Source organism: Diaphorina citri, unplaced genomic scaffold (assembly GCF_000475195.1).
Source record: "Diaphorina citri unplaced genomic scaffold, Diaci psyllid genome assembly version 1.1 scaffold219, whole genome shotgun sequence".
In the NCBI taxonomy this organism is placed as follows: domain Eukaryota; kingdom Metazoa; phylum Arthropoda; class Insecta; order Hemiptera; family Psyllidae; genus Diaphorina; species Diaphorina citri.
In genome coordinates, this window is record NW_007377656.1 from 234,396 (window position 1) to 253,855 (window position 19,460).

Below are 19,460 nucleotides of genomic sequence, written 5' to 3' on the forward strand. Positions count from 1 at the left end.
CACTTTTTTTTAACAAAGGTCATTACAAAGACAGGAAAAAAGTAGCTGTGTAGCCCTTTTAGATTAAATCTGGTGTTGGGCTACACTATTTTTGGATGTAGTAATATTATTAGATTATTGAATTGATTTCTTATGATGAAGTAAAGTGAGGACTGAAAAATAAAAAAATAAATCGGAAATGAAATGAGATACAAGAAAACGTAGGATAAAAAGTTCAAAATGAGAGGAATGAAGATAAGAACAAGAGTGAGTGAGGCTGAGGATTGTCTTGGTGAGTTTTGTCAAGGAAGAAGAGAGTGTGCAGGGAAAGGAGGGAGGGGGGTAAAAAGAGAGGAAATGGATGTGAAGAGAGTGGTCTTTAGTCTTTAACTTACTTGAAGTTGTCATCGTTTTCAGCCGCCATCTGCATGACATGGTAGAAGGTGTCGTTGTAATCTGTGGTGATGTTGATGCTATGCTGGGCAGTCACGTTGCTGCCCACCCACAGTGAATAGCTCACGACTACTTTGTCCGATTTGGCTTCCGGCTTTCCAGAGGATTTCCCGGACGACTTTGCGTTACCTTGACCTTGAAAATAAAATCGAATGCACACTCATGAGAGCCGAGGCCTACATTAAAGTCACACCAAACCCAACCCTAAATTAACTCACCTATAAGATTATATCCGTAGAAGTTGGCCGGGTCATGACACATGGCGGTCAATGCGAGGACGTAGTGCGACAACTGCTGAGGCTGCATGTGGCTCAGATGGTAGGTGTGCGTTGGGTCCAAATGTCGCCACAACTCCAGAACCAGATCGATTTCGAGCTGTTTGGCCGATAGCTCGCGCTCCCAGGTGGGGCCCCAGTTGGTCAATTGGAGGGCGGTGAGAGCGGCCGCGGATTCGGCCCCAGAGGCCCAGTCGAAGTTTCGACTCCGCTGTTCCAGAATGTATTGGAGCGCTCGCGTTACTTCCGGAGGTAACGTGTCTGAAAAACAAATTTTGTTTTAAAGACCAAGCACAAGTGCTCACGATGGTTGACTGCGGTTCAGGACGAGCCAGCCAATCTAACATGGCTAGAGCTAGAGAGCATCACCCCGGTGTATAGCAGATACATAAAGATATCTTTTATTAATTATTCTGCTATTACCATTTGGCGAAAGCTAAAGCCACTAAAACAACAACAAAAAACAAAGAAAAGGTGTCTTTTGAGATGATGGTATGGAAAAGTTTCCTCCATAATGTAGCCTCTAAAGTTACATTATACCTAATTTGACAATCCTATCACTGGTATGCTGTGTTGTCCACTATGTTATCAAGACAGTGTACGGTTTTAGTTGACGTCGACTATGTGTGGACAGGTGGACACAGCTTTAGCGTCAAACGTGTGTGTAATTGCCCATAGGTGTACATATGGAGGTAGATTTTCAATTTAGATCAATTAATTGGGATACCTAGGACAAATGCAAAATTTTACGAAGTTGGAATACTCAGGTTATGACTTAGCATTGGGACCATGTCAACCATGTGTTTGTTTTAACAGTGATATCATAAATCAAATATTGAGCCACCGCGAGTGTATAGACTGTATAGTGTAGGGTTCTTTCCTACCTTTCTGCCAGTTATTTCTCACTGCCAGGCCTGGAAATTCCAATATCTCAGTCAAGCGATATCTCAGCTAAGGAAACAATAACTGTGTCGAGAAAGATAGGGATAGGTATGATTGAAAAAAAAAAAAAAAAAACAATTAATTCTTTCATAGATCTTCTTTCTTCTTATGACCATTGCTTCTTGTTCCTTTCGAGCTTTCAGCTTCAAGTATGTGGATGATCTTCTTCAGTTTTTCAAGCATTTTTGATTTCCATTATGGTATTTTCAATTTTGTATATGTACAATTGTACAATTTGTGTGAATAAAATGTTGGCGTTTTTCGTCAGCCCTAACTAGGGCGATTGCTTTGGACTGACATTTGGTTTTGGCTATAAATTTTACGAGATGCCCTTCGCACTCAACCTTTGCTATTTCTTTAGCAAGGGAAACTGAGGCCGGTATAATTCCTGTTTAAAGTCTCACCAGCCAGATTAAGGTGGTCTACTCCCTGTCTAACGTCCCCCAACCAGACTAAGCTGGTCTGCTCCCTGTTTAACGTCCCTCAGCCAGACAACTTCAAGTTCTGTTCTCCACTTACCGCTAATATTTCGCGGAGAGTCGCAGTTGATGTCTCGGAACAGATGTAGCGACTGATTGGACAGCGCGAGCACCACATCCGCCGTCGTAGCGACGTCCGTGAAGGATCCGTCGTCCGCTTGATGTCGGAGTAGATAGTCGAGGGCGGCACTTCGGTTCCAAAGATCGTTCGGTTCGTCCAGAAAAGCCTGTGTAAACAGTAAATTTGTGTGACATATTATGAAGGTAGGCACATAAGTAATCATGGTCTTTCAACTACATAGTAATCATGGTCTTGGTCTTCAAATTCAAACGTCATCTTTTGACAGATCGTTGCGTGTGTAGTGTGTACGCAATTTTTGCCAAATCCTGATCTGTAGCTAGCCACAGTGTATAAGGTCGGCGTGGAGTCAGTAGGAACCCGTATCTTCATGGTGCAGCGTCGCTCTTGAGGTACGTTAGACCACCTTATCACACCTTATGATTCAACCCTAAATGTTTATATAGAATGCCGGTAACATATACATATTATTTTAGCAAGACGAAATGAAATTTCCCTTGCTAAAGAAATAGCAAAGGTTGAGCGCGAAGGGCAGCCACTCGTAACAAACGAAAAGTTAGTCTTGAGCAAATCACCCCAGGGCTGATTGGGAGGCTGACGAAAAACGCCGACCCCGTCTGAACACTGGAAAAGGCGAGGAAGAAGAAGATACATATATTATTTTAACTGAATCAGAAAACTTGAAGACTAAATTTTCAACTTTCAACAATTACAGCAAAAGAGCCCCATCGATCCTAAAAAGTATATTATTTTAACTGAATCAGAAAACTTGAAGACTAAATTTTCAACTTTCAACAATTACAGCAAAAGAGCCCCATCGATCCTAAAAACTAAAAGTAGGATTCCAAAAGGCTGGCAGCATTCTATCGTTGAACTACCAGGTAATCTCTGTTTACAAGAAGAAAAACTCTTCCACCTGGTATGTATGTTCTATTATGACGTCCTTAAGGACTTACCTCAGTGGTGCAGTGGTTAGCACGGTGGACTTTGAATCTGGAGGTTGGTGGTTCGAGTCAAGTCATGTCATAAAATTTAGCGTAGTATATTAAGCGGAGAATGACATTTGTGACAAGCATTTATGCTTCACACAATTAAAATTCCTTTTTTTTATGACGTCCCTAATAAGCCACAATTATTGATGTATTCTACTCACCTCTCGGATAGGAAGCTTTCCCCGGTAAGACGCTCTTGGGAATGTCGAGAAGGCGCCGCAAGTTTCTCTTGCGGATGTGACCGCCGGCCGCACAACTCGCCAGGGAGGAGAGGATGAGCTCCTCATTGGACGCGTTACTCTCGTGATGCACCAGAGATCCTGGAAGAAAAGAAGGGCCGAGGTCACACAGGATCAGATTTCTAGGCGGTACGATTTATTATTACGCTTCAGGCTTCAAAGGAAAAGCACAGGTCCTCATGATGGTTGAGAAGAAGGGCCGGGGCCGGGGTCACACAGGATCAGATTTCTAGGCGGTACGATTTATTATTACGCTTCAGGCTTCAAAGGAAAAGCACAGGTCCTCATGATGGTTGACTGCGGTTCGGGATGAGCCAAGTAATATTGACTAGAGACTATCAACCCCCCTCGGTGCAGCTACACAGCTAGAACAACAACTAGTGACACCGACGCGTGTTTATTTGCTCCGTGGTCGACCTGATCTTATGAGCCAAGTAATATTGACTAGAGACTATCAACAGTATCAACCCCCCTCGGTGCAGCTACACAGCTAGAACAACAACTAGTGACACCGACGCGTGTTTATTTGCTCCGTGGTCGATCTGATCTGTAGCTAGTCACAGTGTATAAGGTCGGCGTGGGGTCAGTAGGAACCCGTATCTTCATGGTGCAGCGTCGCTCTTGAGGTACGTTAGACCACCTTATCACACCTTATGATTCAACCCTAAATTAACTCACCTATAAGATTATATCCGTAGAAGTTGGCCGGGTCATGACACATGGCGGTCAATGCGAGGACGTAGTGCGACAACTGCTGAGGCTGCATGTGGCTCAGATGGTAGGTGTGCGTTGGGTCCAAATGTCGCCACAACTCCAGAACCAGATCGATTTCGAGCTGTTTGGCCGATAGCTCGCGCTCCCAGGTGGGGCCCCAGTTGGTCAATTGGAGGGCGGTGAGAGCGGCCGCGGATTCGGCCCCAGAGGCCCAGTCGAAGTTTCGACTCCGCTGTTCCAGAATGTATTGGAGCGCTCGCGTTACTTCCGGAGGTAACGTGTCTGAAAAACAAAGAAATTTTGTTTTAACGACCAAGCACAAGTACTCACGATGGTTGACTGCGGTTCAGGACGAGCCAGCCAATCTAACATGGCTAGAGCTAGAGACCACCACCCCGGTGTATAGCAGATACATAAAGAAGATATCTTTTCTTAATTATTCTGCTATTACCATTCGACGAAAGCTAAAGCCGCTAAAACAACAACAAAAAACAAAGAAATGTTGTCTTTTGAGATGATGGTATGGAAAAGTTTCCTCCATAATGTAGCCTCTAAAGTTACTTTATACCTAATTTGACAATCCTATTTCTATCACTGGTATGCTGAGTTGTCCACTATGTTATCGAGACAGTGTACGGTTTTAGTTGACGTCGACTATGTGTGGACAGGTGGACACAGCTTTAGCGTCAAACGTGTGTGTAATTGCCCATAGGGTTCCCTCTGTCAAACCTCTTGAAAAAAAAAAAAATGCTTTGATTTCAGATTTTCTCCCTCCTCAGTATCGCGTTCATAGTGGCTTCCCTCGAGCCTTCCGCCTACATTTTCTACAGCGAAGTCGTTCTTGTGTTTTCACAGACCCTCATAATCAGTTTGAGCGGGGCTGTCCTACATTTGGTCTCCTTCTAATCTTACCCTATTCTTGTGTTTTCACAGAGTCTCATAATCAGTTTGAGCGGGGCTGTCCTACATTTGGTCTCCTTCTAATCTTACCCTATTCTTGTGTTTTCACAGTCTCATAATCAGTTTGAGCGGGGCTGTCCTACATTTGATCTCCTTCTAATCTTACCCTATTCTTGTGTTTTCACAGAGTCTCATAACCTTCTGGGATTTCTTATGCAGGAGCCTGTGTCTCAGAAATTGGTAATTGATGAAGGTTCTTTACATTACATTACAGTAGAACCTCGATTATTTCTATCAGGTTCGTCTATCAAGTCTACCTGATACCTAATGAGCACACACACTATCAAGTAGACCTGACAGGCGGACCGGATCAGGTGATACCTGTCAGATCTACCTGATAGTGAAAGGCTGACCCAAGTTATAGGTCCCAGGGAGCTACCTACCTATGTTACGTATAATTCAGGACTTCTCATACAATGGGCTTATTTCAAAATTCATTCATATTCAGGACTTCTCTGAATGGCGAGATTTCATTCATAATTTCCTACAATCTCATTCATAGAATTCCATTCATACCCAATCTAGTCTATTCTGACCAGGGACTTCAGCAGCTGTCTACAGCAGGGCTGTATTTAGGGGTCCGAGGGGGCCCAGGCCCCTTCGAGCGAGCTTCATTTGTCTTTTGTCTCCTTTACTGTGGGCCAGACTCCGAAAATTTTGGAGCATCCATATTTATTTTATTTTATTATTATTTTTTTTTTCAAGAGGTTTGATAGAGGGAACTGTATCTGCCAAGGTCTTATGGTCCCAAAAACGAAGAGAGAAGGAAGACAGGACAGGAGGAAGCCAGCCGTATCGAGAACGAGCTTTATGTGTTTAGGATAAATTCCGCCTTCGGCGGGAATCGAACCCGCGACCTAGTGCTTACAAGATGCGCTACCCTCCAAGCTAACTAATTCTTTTTCTTCGCCTTTTCCCGTGTTCAGGGGTCGGCGTTTTTCGTCAGCCTCTCAATTACGACCTTTGCTATTTCTTTAGCAAGGGAAATTCAGGCTAGTATACCCCCTGTTTAACGTCCCCCAGCCAGACCTCCAAGTTAACTAGGCTGGCCAAATTTAAAGCATTCAAAAAAGGCTGTCGGAGGCAAGGTATGCCGGATTATTTGCTCTCAAGTTTTTAGTCCGTCCTTCCTTTATTATTACGATAGTAATAACAAGCAGGGCCCGTCCCTCCGGGAATTTTTTAGCCCGTAGTGATTAGAGAAAATCATGTACATAGGTACTGTACTGATCGAATAAACTACGGGTTAAATAATTCCCGGAGGAACGGGCCCAGCTTGTTAGAATGGAACTAAAATTGATCCAAATAAAAATAGGTTGGTAACATACTTGGATACGTAAATTAGACTGTATGCAACTCAATGGCATCGTAACTATCACAGCGAAAAAGTCAGCTCTTTCATTACCTACCTATGTTACGTATAATTCAGGACTTCTCACACAATGGGCTTATTTCAAAATTCATTCATATTCAGGACTTCTCTGAATGGCGACATTTCATTCATAATTTCCTACAATCTCATTCATAGAATTCCATTCATACCCAATCTATTCTGTTCTGACCAGGGACTTCAGCAGCTGTCTACAGCAGGGCTGTATTTAGGGGTCCGAGGGGGCCCAGGCCCCTTCGAGCGAGCTTCATTTGTCTTTTGTCTCCTTTACTGTGGGCCAGCCTCGGAAAATTTGGAGCATCCATATTTATTTTATTTTATTATTATTTTTTTCAAGAGGTTTGATAGAGGGAACTGTATCTGCCAAGGTCTTATGGTCCCAAAAACGAAGAGAGAAGGAAGACAGGACAGGAGGAAGCCAGCCGTATCGAGAACGAGCTTTATGTGTTTAGGATAAATTCCGCCTTCGGCGGGAATCGAACCCGCGACCTAGTGCTTACAAGATGCGCTACCCTCCAAGCTAACTAATTCTTTTTCTTCGCCTTTTCCCGTGTTCAGGGGTCGGCGTTTTTCGTCAACCTCTCAATTACGACCTTTGCTGTTTTAGCAAGGGAAATTCAGGCTGGTATACCCCCTATTTAACGTCCACCAGTCAGACCTCCAAGTTAACTAGGCTGGCCAAATTTAAAGCATTCAAAAAAGGCTGTCGGCGGCAAAGTATGCCGGATTATTTGCTCTCCTGTTTTTAGAATGGAACTAAAATTGATCCAAATAAAAACAGGTTGGTAACATACTTGGATACGTAAATTAGACTGTATGCAACTCAATGGCATCGTAACTATCACAGCGAAAAAGTCAGCTCTTTCATAAATAGTTCGATTTATTTCTACAGGGTGGTATCGAGAAAAATCACTGAATGCCATTTGAGGGGGTGTTCCAACTATACCCTTACACCCAGAACCTCAAAAATGTAAGACAAAGAAAAACTCATGTCACCACATTATTCACCACCTAAAACTACACGGATTTGATATGTCACATCCCTTGTTCTGTTCGGGATGAAAAAAATCTCGCTTCCCGTACTTACCACTTAGGTACCTATCTACCAATAATAGCAAAAGATTTGGTTCCCCATGGGATTTGGTTCCCCAATTTCATGAAATTCCACGTAGATTTCAAAAGTGAAATAAAAAATAGGGGGTTATATTTGAATTTCTCGAGAAATTACCACTTTTATCCAAAAAGTGTCACTTCCGGGGTTCGAAACTGGATTTTGACATCAACATCGAATTACCTAATCTTACCCTATTCTTGTGTTTTCACAGAGTCTCATAATCAGTTTGAGCGGGGCTGTCCTACATTTACTCTCGTTCCTTATTCTCGTTGAAGCATGGGATATGTTCAGCCAGAAGCGCCATCTAGCGTCGGCCGCCTTCAGTTTGTTCAACTTTTTCGCGTTCGTATTCGATTTTGTGTTCTTCTGGAAATACGGGTCCCAGTATTGAAAGGGCCAACTTTTGAAATAGGGGGCCGAATGTGGTACCTAATATGTTCGTACATGGCCGACTGGGACCAACATTTGAAATAGGGGTCCAAATTTCGTAACACCTACATAATTCGACTTGAACCAATTATTGATACACGGAACCAACATTTGAAATAAGGGGCTAACATTTGAAATAGGGTGCTGAATTTTGAAAAAGGACCAATTTATGAAATACAAGACCAACTTTTGAAATACAAGACCAACTTTTGAAATACGGGACCGACTTTTGAAGTAATCACGGTTCACGGATCGTCAGCTTTTTTTAAGCAAAAAGTCAACTATTGAAGAAGGACCAACTTTTGATATTTGGGTGACTTATTGATGTCCAATATAAAGACCGGTTAGAACGGTTTGCTGTTATCTGTGAGTCCTGTATACAGGCATGGCATTTTATTTTACCTCCCCTCCGTTTTCTTTCATAAATCCCCGTACTTACCACTTAGGTACCTATCTACCAATAATAGCAAAAGATTTGGTTCCCCATGGGATTTGGTTCCCCAATTTCATGAAATTCCACGTAGATTTCAAAAGTGAAATAAAAAATAGGGGGTTATATTTGAATTTCTCGAGAAATTACCACTTTTATCCAAAAAGTGTCACTTCCGGGGTTCGAAACTGGATTTTGACATCAACATCGAATTTGCCATGACCTTTCCTATCTCTAGAAGAAAACAGAAAATTTTAAGGGCCGAATGCACAGTCGTTCCTAAATGATTTAGGTTCCCTTTTTCCTTAAGATTTCCTATTTCCTTAAGGTACCTATCCATTTTCCTATGTTGTTTATTTTCTTCTGCTTTAATACTAATGACGTCTGTTCGTCATAGGCCACTTTCGATTTTTCACCTATCAAACTGTTCAAAAAAAGTTTTTCTGCTACTAACAACTTAATTTTATGAGTGTTTGGAATCGTTGTAGTTTTTCATAATTATTACCTAAATTACTTTCATTTAATACCTATTTAATATATTAATTAATTGATTACATTGATCGCCCTTTGTTGAGTTTATCCTCATTTGAACAGTTTTTATCAGTTTTTTGTACGCCCTTACCTACGTAGGTACTCTACGTAATTTCTTTTTCTTTTGATACAAAAAAAAAAAGCTTCCTCTTCCCTGCTTCGTCGTTTGTGAGATGGCAGTCTTCTAGTCCTGGGTCTGTCAGACAGTCTGGGTGTGAGTGACGGAAAAATCTAGAGACCTATATCTGTCATACCCTCTGAGAGACCTAGGTCTCAAGCTTTTTCCGTCACCCACCACCCATGTTCCGACTGTCTTTCTGAGCCTTTTTCTCGGAACAGTTACAAAGTTTTGTTCAGGAAACTTTCAGGATCCTCTGTCGCCCTGTCAATCACAGGAAGGAAAGGCCTTAAGAGACGTTCACGGAAATTGAAATTTTCCAAGACGAAGGAAATAGAAAGAAGAAAGAAGTGATTTTCATTTTCTGTGACAGTTTTGCTTCGTGTTTCCTGTTTCCATTGGAAACGGTTTATTAACCTTTGAACATCCTGACTTCCTTCTCTCTTCGCTTTCTGGACGATAAGACCTTAGCAGTTACAGTTCCCTCTATCAAACCTCTTGAATAAATAAAAATAATAAAATAACTTTTGAACTTTTCTATTCCTCAAGTGCGTTGTTAGGCAGAATCATGGATTTGTTACGTTCCCCTGTGTTTGTGACGAAAGGGACCGAAATTGTAAGTACCTCTATGGGCATAACTAGGTATACCTACTCATGAATCATGGAAATGACTTAATGAACTGAAAGATAAAGGCCAGTCACTCACTATCATCAGGTAGACCTAACCTGATTTGATAGACGCAAACTGCTATGGGGTCTTATAGTCTCCAATTCGAAGAGAGAAGGAAGGCAGGATAGGAGCAAGCCAGCCGTTCCGAGAACGAACCTTATCTGTTTAGAATAAAATCCGCCCCCCTGGCGAGAATCGAACCCGCGACCTAGTGCTTACAAAGGCAGACGCGATACCTTCCAAGGTGACTAGGCTTCGACTATCTATAGAACAGAACCGTTTTTATTGTTTGCTTTAATTTTGCCAGCCTAGTTAGCTTGGTTGGTAGCGTTTCTGCCTTCTAAGCGCTGGGCCGCTGGTTCGATTCCCACCCGGGGTGTATTTTATCCTGAACGGATAATGTTCGTTCTCGGAACGGCTGGCTTTCTCCTATCCTTTGTCGTTCGGAAAAAAATCGTGTCGTGTGTAAGAGCCTGAACACGCTTGTCGTGAGTGACATCCGATTTTTTTTTTCCAAATGTCCTGTAGGTAACATGATCAAGGACAGAATATGAGAAACCCAGCCGTTATCAGTTTAGGACTTTGGGATAAATTTCGCCCCGGGCATGCCGTTCGGAAAAAAATCGTGTCGTGCGTAAGAGCCTGAACACGCTTGTCGTGAGTGACATCCGATTTTTTTTCCATATGTCCTGTAGGTAACATGATCAAGGACAGAATATGAGAAACCCAGCCGTTATCAGTTTAGGACTTTGGGATAAATTTCGCCCCGGGCGGAAATCGAACCCGGCACCCTTACAATATAACCGAGACTATTTAGCATGCACCCGCTCAGGATGAAGTTCATTCTAAACAAATAAGGCTTTCTCCTATTCTATTTTTTACTTTTTTTCTTCTCTTTTCAATTTCAGGAGGTTAAGACCTCCGTTTTGTTACAGTTTTCCTTCTATGAAACGTTATAGTTCTCTCTATCGGGGCTGTCCTACATTTGGTCTCCACCTAATCTTACCCTGTTCTTGTATTTTCACAGAGTCTCATAATCAGTTTGAGCGGGGCTGTCCTACATTTGGTCTCCACCTAATCTTACCCTGTTCTTGTGTTTTCACAGAGTCTCATAATCAGTTTGAGCGGGGCTGTCCTACATTTACTCTCGTTCCTTATTCTCGTTGAAGCATGGGATATGTTCAGCCAGAAGCGCCATCTAGCGTCGGCCGTCTTCAGTTTGTTCAACTTTTTCGCGTTCGTGTTCGATTTTGTGTTCTTCTGGAAATACGGGTCCCAGTATTGAAAGGGCCAACTTTTGAAATAGGGGCCGAATGTGGTAATATGTTCGTACATGCATGGCGGACTGGGACCAACTATTGAAATACGGGGCCAGATTTCGTAACACCTACATAATTCGACTTGAACCAATTATTGATACCAATTACGGAACCAACATTTGAAATAAGGGGCTAACATTTGAAATAGGGTGCTGAATTTTGAAAAAGGACCAATTTATGAAATACAAGACCAAAATGCCATTTGAGGGGGTGTTCAAACTGCTTTAATACTAATGGCGTCTGTTCGTCATAGGCCACTTTCGATTTTTCACCTATCAAACTGTTCAAAAAAGTTTTTCTGCTACTAACAACTTAATTTTATGATCAATTAATAAGATTGAGGAAAAATACGAGAAAAATTAAAATTACATCGTTCACTTGGTCAGATTCACATTGACAGCTCAGAAATGAAAAAATAATTTCTTCTAATTGGATACTAATCGCGTTCATTTGCCATCGACCATTTTTTTTTTAAGAGGTTTGATAGAGGGAACTGTAACTGCTATGGTCTTATCGTCCCGAAATCGAAGAGAAAAGGAAGACAGGATTGGAGAAAGCCAGCCGTTCCGAGAACGAACATTATCCCATCAGGATAAAATCCGCCCCGGGCGGGAATCGAACCCGCGGCCTAGCGCTTACAAGGCAGACGCACTACCAACTGAGCTAGCTAGGCTGGTGCCATCGACCAGTTTCGATTGTTTTTTAGTTGCTATGGATACAATATACCTACACTGGAATGCAAAAAATTTAGGACAGTTTTCATTGAACACTGTTACAGCCATTTTAAAGTCAATCTGTTCCAAATGTTCTGCATGTCAGTGTATTGAAATTAAAATGTAAAAGAAAGACGGAAATACACATTGCGCTTGCGTAATTACGAACTTCTAGGAAGAGTTCAGGATCCACTACCTATGCATATGAACTTTAGGAAAGCACTAAAAGGAATTCCTAATCATTTAAGTACGACTGTGCATTCGGCCCTTAAACTTAAACCAAATTTAAATTCACAATGTGGTCCCGGGTATGAACTCTTTTATGCTTTTTGTTCTGATGGTACAATCACTCACTATCACTATAAATATCTAGTTCATTTATCGTCACCTAGAACAAAACACAGTCATAATTTGTATGAGTGCCGTGTAACTATTTAAGTATGCAATACGCAATGAAAGTAAGATTCCGTTAGTGTTAGTGGAGATGTCGTATTTACCTACTTCTTTGTTAACCCCTTCCCCACCGCTTTCAACCGATTTTTGTTCCAAACGAAAAGTGGGAACGGGGTCTTACGTGTCCTTATTGTTTGTGCCTTGAAAAACTATAAGGTTGTCAGAGAGCTATGTACCTATGTACTTACTTACAGTGTCGACACTGTTGTCAAGTTACAATGAGTAGAGAGGTTCAGTAGAAGAGGGAGGGATGAGAGCGCGTGCTTTATTGTTTTAAGATATTTCTTTTCATCCTTCCGATGGGACAAGTAGTTGATATTGACTTAGCTGGGAGGTTAGATATACTATACAGTCTGCTCTAGAATACTCTACCTGTTTAAACTTTGAAAACGGGATACCATGTCAAGTACTAATTAATACTAAAATAAGAAGAGATTTTTTTAGTCCTGAGAAGTTTTTAGAATTTTTTAGTCCTAAATTTTTCAATTTAGTCCTGAGGATGGCATCATGAGATGTTGAAATATGTTGACTCTTTTTTTTTTGTTAAAAAGATGAGTGTTTCACCGCCGTTTTTATTTCGTAGCTATGAAACAACTGCTACATTGGACGCTTGTGGTCTGTGTCGTAGCATGCCCATCCCATAGTATGCCTCTCATCAGATGGGCGAGAAGAGACACAATACTTCCCAATTAGGTGCTGGGTCAACACGAGAACACCAGAAAGTAACCCGTCATAAATCCATTATAAGAAGTGGGTATAAAGGTAGGTATTATTTCTTCAGGAAATTTCATAATTTCATTATAAGAAGTAGGTAGGTAGGTAAAAGGCATTACATATTTCCAACCTGTCACTGCCATTGTGCCATTGTTTGTTGATAAAAAGAAAAGATGGCAAAAAAAAAAAAAAAATGGAAAGAAGCGGAATACAAAAACATGGAAATCAAGTTTTTCATTGCAAAAAAAAGAAAAAAAAAAAAAAAAACACGAAGAAGACTCGAGGGGGGAAAAACTTATGGAAAACTTGTTTGTGAGTGACAAGAAGATGTCTCTGAAGGGCTTGTTATTATTCCTTTAAAATGAATTTTCTTTATTAAATTATAAGTTTTTTTATCATTACCATGGCACTCTTACAGTTGTATTTCTCTTTCTTCCTTTTTCTCCTTCTCTGTTCTGTTCACCTCACTTATTAAGGATTCAACAGGGCCCTTTGAAATCAGGGGCCCCAGAGGCAGGGCCAGGGGGGGGGGGCCGCCCTCGGCCCCCCTAAATACAACCTAAAGCCAAGCCCTAGTGCCCCCCGAGGCAGGGCCGGGGGGGGGGAGCGCCTCGGCCCCCCTAAATACAACCTACAGCCAAGCCCTAGTTCGATTCTTGCTCGGGATGGATTTTATCCTAAACCGATAAGGTTCGTTCTCGGAACGCCTCCCTTTCTTGTGAGGTCCCAAGAGCCCAACTCCAAAGTTTCAGTCATTGGTCCGCGTGTGTGTCTGTAAACAAAATACCTATCTTGAGAACGGATAGGACAAGGAAATTTGTGTGATGTTCACACCAGATTCTTCTTTTTTTTACCTTTCTCGATGGAATGGGCCCGAACATACGTCATCCTAGGAGCACTCAGCAGGAAACCAGACATCAGCAACACGAAAACTGTGCTGGACATTGTTTATCTATGCCACTCGAAAAAAATTCTCCAAAAAAACGAATCCAACAAAGAAATACGCGACTTAGGTACGCAATTTAGGGGGGAAAATATACAAGGCTATTTTATTCGAATTCCGTGATTGTTGTCCGACCGAAAAAAATACACAATAAACAAACCAGAATGACACCCCCAAAAAAACACTTGGGGGAAAAAAGAAAAAAAAAAAAAAAAAAAAACCCTGTTTGACCCCTTTTTCTTTTTTAGATTTTTAGTACCAGCTTTTTCGTTTAAAAAAAAAAAAAAATCGCCTGTTTGACCACTCTTACTTTCTTAGATTCTTAGTACCAGCTTTTACGTTTCCAAACTTCTTCGACAAAAAATACTACTTATTATCACAGTGAAAAAAATGCCAGGTCCTTTGGTCCTCTCTCCTTTTAGTCAGTCCGTCAGCTTGGAAATCTTACAAATTGATAAATATATTTTATTTATTTTTTTTAAATTAAAAGTTTTGTTTTCGCCGTTCTTATAAAAAAGGAGAAGGGAACGAACCTACATCGAAGGACTACATTGGAGTGTTCGCGGATTGGAAAAAAGGGCCGACAGCACGTTTAAATTGTTGAAAAATGCCAGGTCCTTCGGTCCTCTCTCCTTTTAGTCAGTCCGTCAGCTTGGAAATCTTACAAATTGATAAATATATCTTATTTATTTTTTAAATTAAAAGTTTTTTTTTTCGCCGTTCTTATAAATAAGGAGAAGGGAACGAACCTACATCGAAGGACTACATTGGAGTGTTCGCGGATTGGAAAAAAGGGCCGACAGCACGTTTAAATTGTTGACGTCAAGGCGAGACGAAAGGAAAAATCGGTAGAGACGGAGGAGGGAGACGAAGGGGGAGGACGAAGGGAGACGGTTGGGGAGGGGGACGAAAGCTCCTCCCGTTTTTGTCTCGACGCGAGAAATGGCGAGCGGTTGTGCGCAAGACAAGACTTCGTCTCCGTATGTTAAATATATTTTCCTGTGTTTGATATGACTGTTTGGATACGTATGTTGGGGATATTACATTCTCATCTGCCGTGGACAGTAGGGGTGAGATTCGTAGAAGCTTAACTGTTTTTTTTTTTTCCTCAAGGAGACCAAATGTAGGATAGATAACGTTTGATAGAGGGAACTGCAACTGCTAAGGTCTTATCGTCTTGAAAGCGAAAAGATTACAGGATAGAAGAAAGCCAGCCGTTCCGAGAACAAACAAAATCCATCCGCAGCCTATCGCTTGCAAGGCAGACGCGCTGCCAACCAAGCTAGCATTAACCCTTCCTTTAGGGCGAGAGGAGAGAGACAGAGGGAGATAGAGAGAAAGAGAGAGAAGGGAGAGAGAGAGCGAGAGCGAGAGGAAGGGAGAGAGAGAGTGAGAGAGAAAGACAGAGACATTAACAGAAATGAAAAACAATTAAATTAGGTACCAGTACATTCACTGCTAGCTTTCGGACACTGTGGAGTTAGGTAATTAAGAGATGAATTCAAATGCGCATAGCAAGACTTTCACTCCTACTTCCTCTCAACTTAGTTTTCAACCTTCGTTAAATTTCACTCCTCCATCCCTCTTTTAAAAAGAGGTTTGATAAAGGGACCTGAAAGAACGAAACTTACGAAAGACAGAATTATGTACCTAATGTCGCGAAATTGGAGAGAAGGAAAGGATAAAAGAAAGCTGGCTGTTCCGAAAAAGAACCTTAATAGGTTAAAGTTCGCCCGGCCAGGAATCGAACCCGCGATCTAACGCTTACAATGCAGACCCCTGCTACCTTTCGAGCTGATTAGGCTGGCGATCTGCAGTGGAACCACGTGGTACCATCAACTATCCCTTAATAATGCCTTGTTACTTTTGATTATGCAAAGTGCACGTCATTGCATCGTGTGCAAAGGCCTTAAAAGAGGGGAAGTTAATATTACAGATGAGGGGAAAAGTGCCAACTTCTTTTCGGTGAAAAATGTAAACAAAAAATTTTACCGGAAAAACTGGAAAGTGGAAAGTGTTTTTGACGAGTTTTGGACGTTTGGAAAAATCTCTTCCAGGATTTACCCTAAATAGTCTACCTCCACGGAAACCCTCTTTTCTGGACACTTGGAGAAAGCCTCCTTACTTCCTCTCCACTGGTAAGTTTTACTTTTTCATCTGATTCCTGTTAGGCCACAAAAAGGTACATAGGTATCAAACCCTGAAATCACTTTACCTTTTACCACTTGAAACTTGAAAGAAGTAGGAAGCCAACAACTTAGAACGAAACAGTTCTATTTGGAAATCAATCTTTGTTCTCTTAGAGAAGTTCAAAATAAACTACCTACAAACATTGTTACCATCGGTCATCGGTACAGAACTGGTAAATATTAATTTCCTTTTTCTTCCAATTACAGGATACATCTAAATCCAACTCTTCTTTCACTCTCAAACCAGTTGTACCTATTGGAATAGGAAGCTCTTATTATGTCTGTGGAAGACGAGAACTCAATGGATATTGACAAAGGATTGGAAACACCACCATCGGACGATGACAGTGATGCATCATCTATGGATGATATAAATCTTGACGAATTGACACGGACAGCTGCACAACTAGAAAAGAAGGTGAGTATTTTTGGAATAGGCAGCTCTTATAATGTCTGTGGAAGACGAGAACTCAATGGATATTGACAAAGGATTGGAAACACCACCATCAGATGATGACAGTGATGCATCATCTATGGATGATATAAATCTTGACGAATTGACACGGACAGCTGCACAACTAGAAAAGAAGGTGAGTATTTTTATTTTTTTGGTGTCTGATAGAGGGAGGGTTCAAAACTCTCTGTCAGTAATACCTACACAAAATTATATCTTAATTCTGGGTGTCCAAAGGGTTTTAATCCCCAATCCTTCCAATACCATGAGATAGGTACCTACCTTAGTACCTTGCCTATCTCATGGACATGAAAAAATATTAGGTACTCAATATCTTAATAATAATGATATTAATATACGTAATAGAGTTTATATTTCTTTCATTTATCTTATTTCTGTTCAGATTGCTGATGATGTCTTCAGTTATGCCAGCCATGTTGAACTCATTCGGGTTTATTCTCAACTCGGGGAGCTTGAACAACTGCGTCAAGCTAGAACTCGGATGCAGCAACATTTTCCCCTCACTTCAGGTAAGCCAACATCCTTTCTTTGTTCCTTATTTCCTGAATTAATTCACAATCTGTACTTCTCACTTTTTATTCCTTATGCAGAAAATATTGATAAGTGGGCTAATTTTTTTCTACCAAAAATTGGGAAATGTGCAGTTATTTGTGGAACTTCTGAGCCCTGTAATAAATACCTTTACTAGATCTTGCTTCTCTTAGTTCATAATAAATATGAACTCCCTGAATTACTTCACAATCTGTACTTCTCACTTTTTATTCCTTAAGCAGAAAATATTGATAAGTGGGCTATTTTTTTCTACCAAAAATTGGGGAATGTGCAGTTATTTGTGGAACTTCTGAGCCCTGTAATAAATACCTTTACTAGATCTTGCTTCTCTTAGTTCATAATAAATATGAACTAAGAGCTTTCAACTATGAAGCTAAGAGCCTGTAATAAATACATTGCTTTCATTTGTCATAAATTTGTTCTCAGAATTATGGATGAGCTGGTTACGTGATGAAATCAAGCTGATCTCAAGCAGTGAAGATAGGAACAAAGTCATTGAGCTGTTTGAAAAGGCAGTCCAAGATTATTTGTGTAAGTTTATTGTTCATCATATTTCTATCTGTGCATCAAATTTTTAGTGAGTAGGTTTTACACATTGGTGAGTCAGGAGAAGACAGTAAATGTAAATGCATTTTTTTTTTGTGTTATTATGTCCCAACTTTGGTGCTCACTGCAGCATTGTAGGATTTTCCCAATACATATCTCAATAATCCTAAAATCCAATGTTTACCTACCATGCTGGCACTGGTCGCTATGTGCATTTATATGTCATAGCTACTCATTTTCCTCACGAGGCTAAGTGGGCCCCACAACAGCCTGTCACGGAATCAATCATTTGCATGATACAAATTTCTTGACCCGACCGGGAATCAAACCCGGGTCTCCCACGTGCAAGGCAAGTGCAGTGACCACTACGCCATGGGAGCTGACTGTGTTTGATATGACTGTTTGGATACGTATGTTGGGGATATTACATTCTCATCTGCCGTGGACAGTAGGGGTGAGATTCGTAGAAGCTTAACTGTTTTTTTTTTTTCCTCAAGGAGACCAAATGTAGGATAGATAACGTTTGATAGAGGGAACTGCAACTGCTAAGGTCTTATCGTCTTGAAAGCGAAAAGATTACAGGATAGAAGAAAGCCAGCCGTTCCGAGAACAAACAAAATCCATCCGCAGCCTATCGCTTGCAAGGCAGACGCGCTGCCAACCAAGCTAGCATTAACCCTTCCTTTAGGGCGAGAGGAGAGAGACAGAGGGAGATAGAGAGAAAGAGAGAGAAGGGAGAGAGAGAGCGAGAGCGAGAGGAAGGGAGAGAGAGAGTGAGAGAGAAAGACAGAGACATTAACAGAAATGAAAAACAATTAAATTACCAGTACCTACATTCACTGCTAGCTTTCGGACACTGTGGAGTTAGGTAATTAAGAGATGAATTCAAATGCGCATAGCAAGACTTTCACTCCTACTTCCTCTCAACTTAGTTTTCAACCTTCGTTAAATTTCACTCCTCCATCCCTCTTTTAAAAAGAGGTTTGATAAAAGGGAACTGAAAGAACGAAACTTACGAAAGACATAATTATGTACCTAATGTCGCGAAATTGGAGATAAGGAAAGGATAAAAGAAAGCTGGCTGTTCCGAAAAAGAACCTTAATAGGTTAAAGTTCGCCCGGCCAGGAATCGAACCCGCGATCTGACGCTTACAATGCAGACCCCTACCTTTCGAGCTGATTAGGCTGGCGATCTGCAGTGGAACCACGTGGTACCATCACCTATCCCTTAATAACGCCTTGTTACTTTTGATTATGCAAAGTGCACGTCATTGCATCGTGTGCAAAGGCCTTAAAAGAGGGGAAGTAGATATAATAGATGAGGAGAAAAATGCCAACTTCTTTTCGGTGAAAAATGTAAACAAAAAATTTTACCGGAAAAACTCGAAAGTGTTTTTGACGAGTTTTGGACGTTTGGGAAAATCTCTTCCAGGATTTACCCTACTTAAATAGTCTACCTTCACGGAAACCCTCTTTTCTGGACACTTGAAGAAAGCCTCCTTACTTCCTATCCACTGGTAAGTTTTACTTTTTCATCTGATTCCTGTTAGGCCTCAAAAAGGTACATAGGTATCAAACCCTGAAATCACTTTACCTGTTACCACTTGAAACTTGAAAGAAGTAGGAAGCCAACAACTTAGAACGAAACTAGATTTCAATAGTTCTATTTGGAAATCAATCTTTGTTCTCTTTAGAAAAGCTCAAAATAAACTACCTACTAGACATTGTTACCATTGGTACAGAACTGGTAAATATTAATTTC

General features: G+C 41.1%; 2 protein-coding genes and 2 long non-coding RNA genes across 5 annotated transcripts in view; 3 read left to right on the top strand and 1 right to left on the bottom strand.

The window, feature by feature from the left end:
• LOC103506169 (squamous cell carcinoma antigen recognized by T-cells 3-like) overlaps positions 1 to 19,460 on the top strand; it is a 44,117-nt gene that overhangs the window by 12,782 nt on the left and 11,875 nt on the right. The window lies entirely within an intron of this gene.
• LOC113466145 lies at positions 678 to 1,705 on the bottom strand. The gene is made up of 2 exons (XR_003390635.1): positions 1,592 to 1,705; positions 678 to 968 (listed from the first exon to the last, which is right to left on the bottom strand). It is a non-coding gene; the product is annotated as an uncharacterized LOC113466145 (long non-coding RNA).
• LOC113466146 lies at positions 14,216 to 14,774 on the top strand. The gene is made up of 2 exons (XR_003390636.1): positions 14,216 to 14,333; positions 14,551 to 14,774. It is a non-coding gene; the product is annotated as an uncharacterized LOC113466146 (long non-coding RNA).
• Positions 15,917 to 17,751, top strand: LOC113466141 (squamous cell carcinoma antigen recognized by T-cells 3-like). Of its 2 annotated transcripts, XM_026821292.1 has the most exons (5): positions 15,917 to 16,074; positions 16,333 to 16,377; positions 16,554 to 16,715; positions 16,983 to 17,109; positions 17,579 to 17,751. In XM_026821292.1, the coding sequence occupies exons 3-5, from the start codon at positions 16,575 to 16,577 to the stop codon at positions 17,728 to 17,730; spliced, it is 420 nt and encodes a 139-aa protein (XP_026677093.1). In that variant the 5' UTR covers positions 15,917 to 16,074; positions 16,333 to 16,377; positions 16,554 to 16,574; the 3' UTR covers positions 17,731 to 17,751. The 2 variants fall into 2 exon arrangements, with proteins under 2 accessions (XP_026677093.1, XP_026677094.1); XM_026821293.1 differs by lacking the exon at positions 16,554 to 16,715 and having other exon boundaries at positions 16,333 to 16,543.

Excerpts from the sequence above, each read along its gene's own strand:
- LOC113466141 (XM_026821293.1), top strand. The coding sequence starts at position 16,403 with ATGTCTGTGGAAGACGAGAACTCAATGGATATTGACAAAGGATTGGAA. Across the intron at positions 16,544-16,982 it reads CTGCACAACTAGAAAAGAAG|ATTGCTGATGATGTCTTCAG; the intron begins GTGAGTATTTTT and ends ATTTCTGTTCAG. Across the intron at positions 17,110-17,578 it reads ACATTTTCCCCTCACTTCAG|AATTATGGATGAGCTGGTTA; the intron begins GTAAGCCAACAT and ends ATTTGTTCTCAG.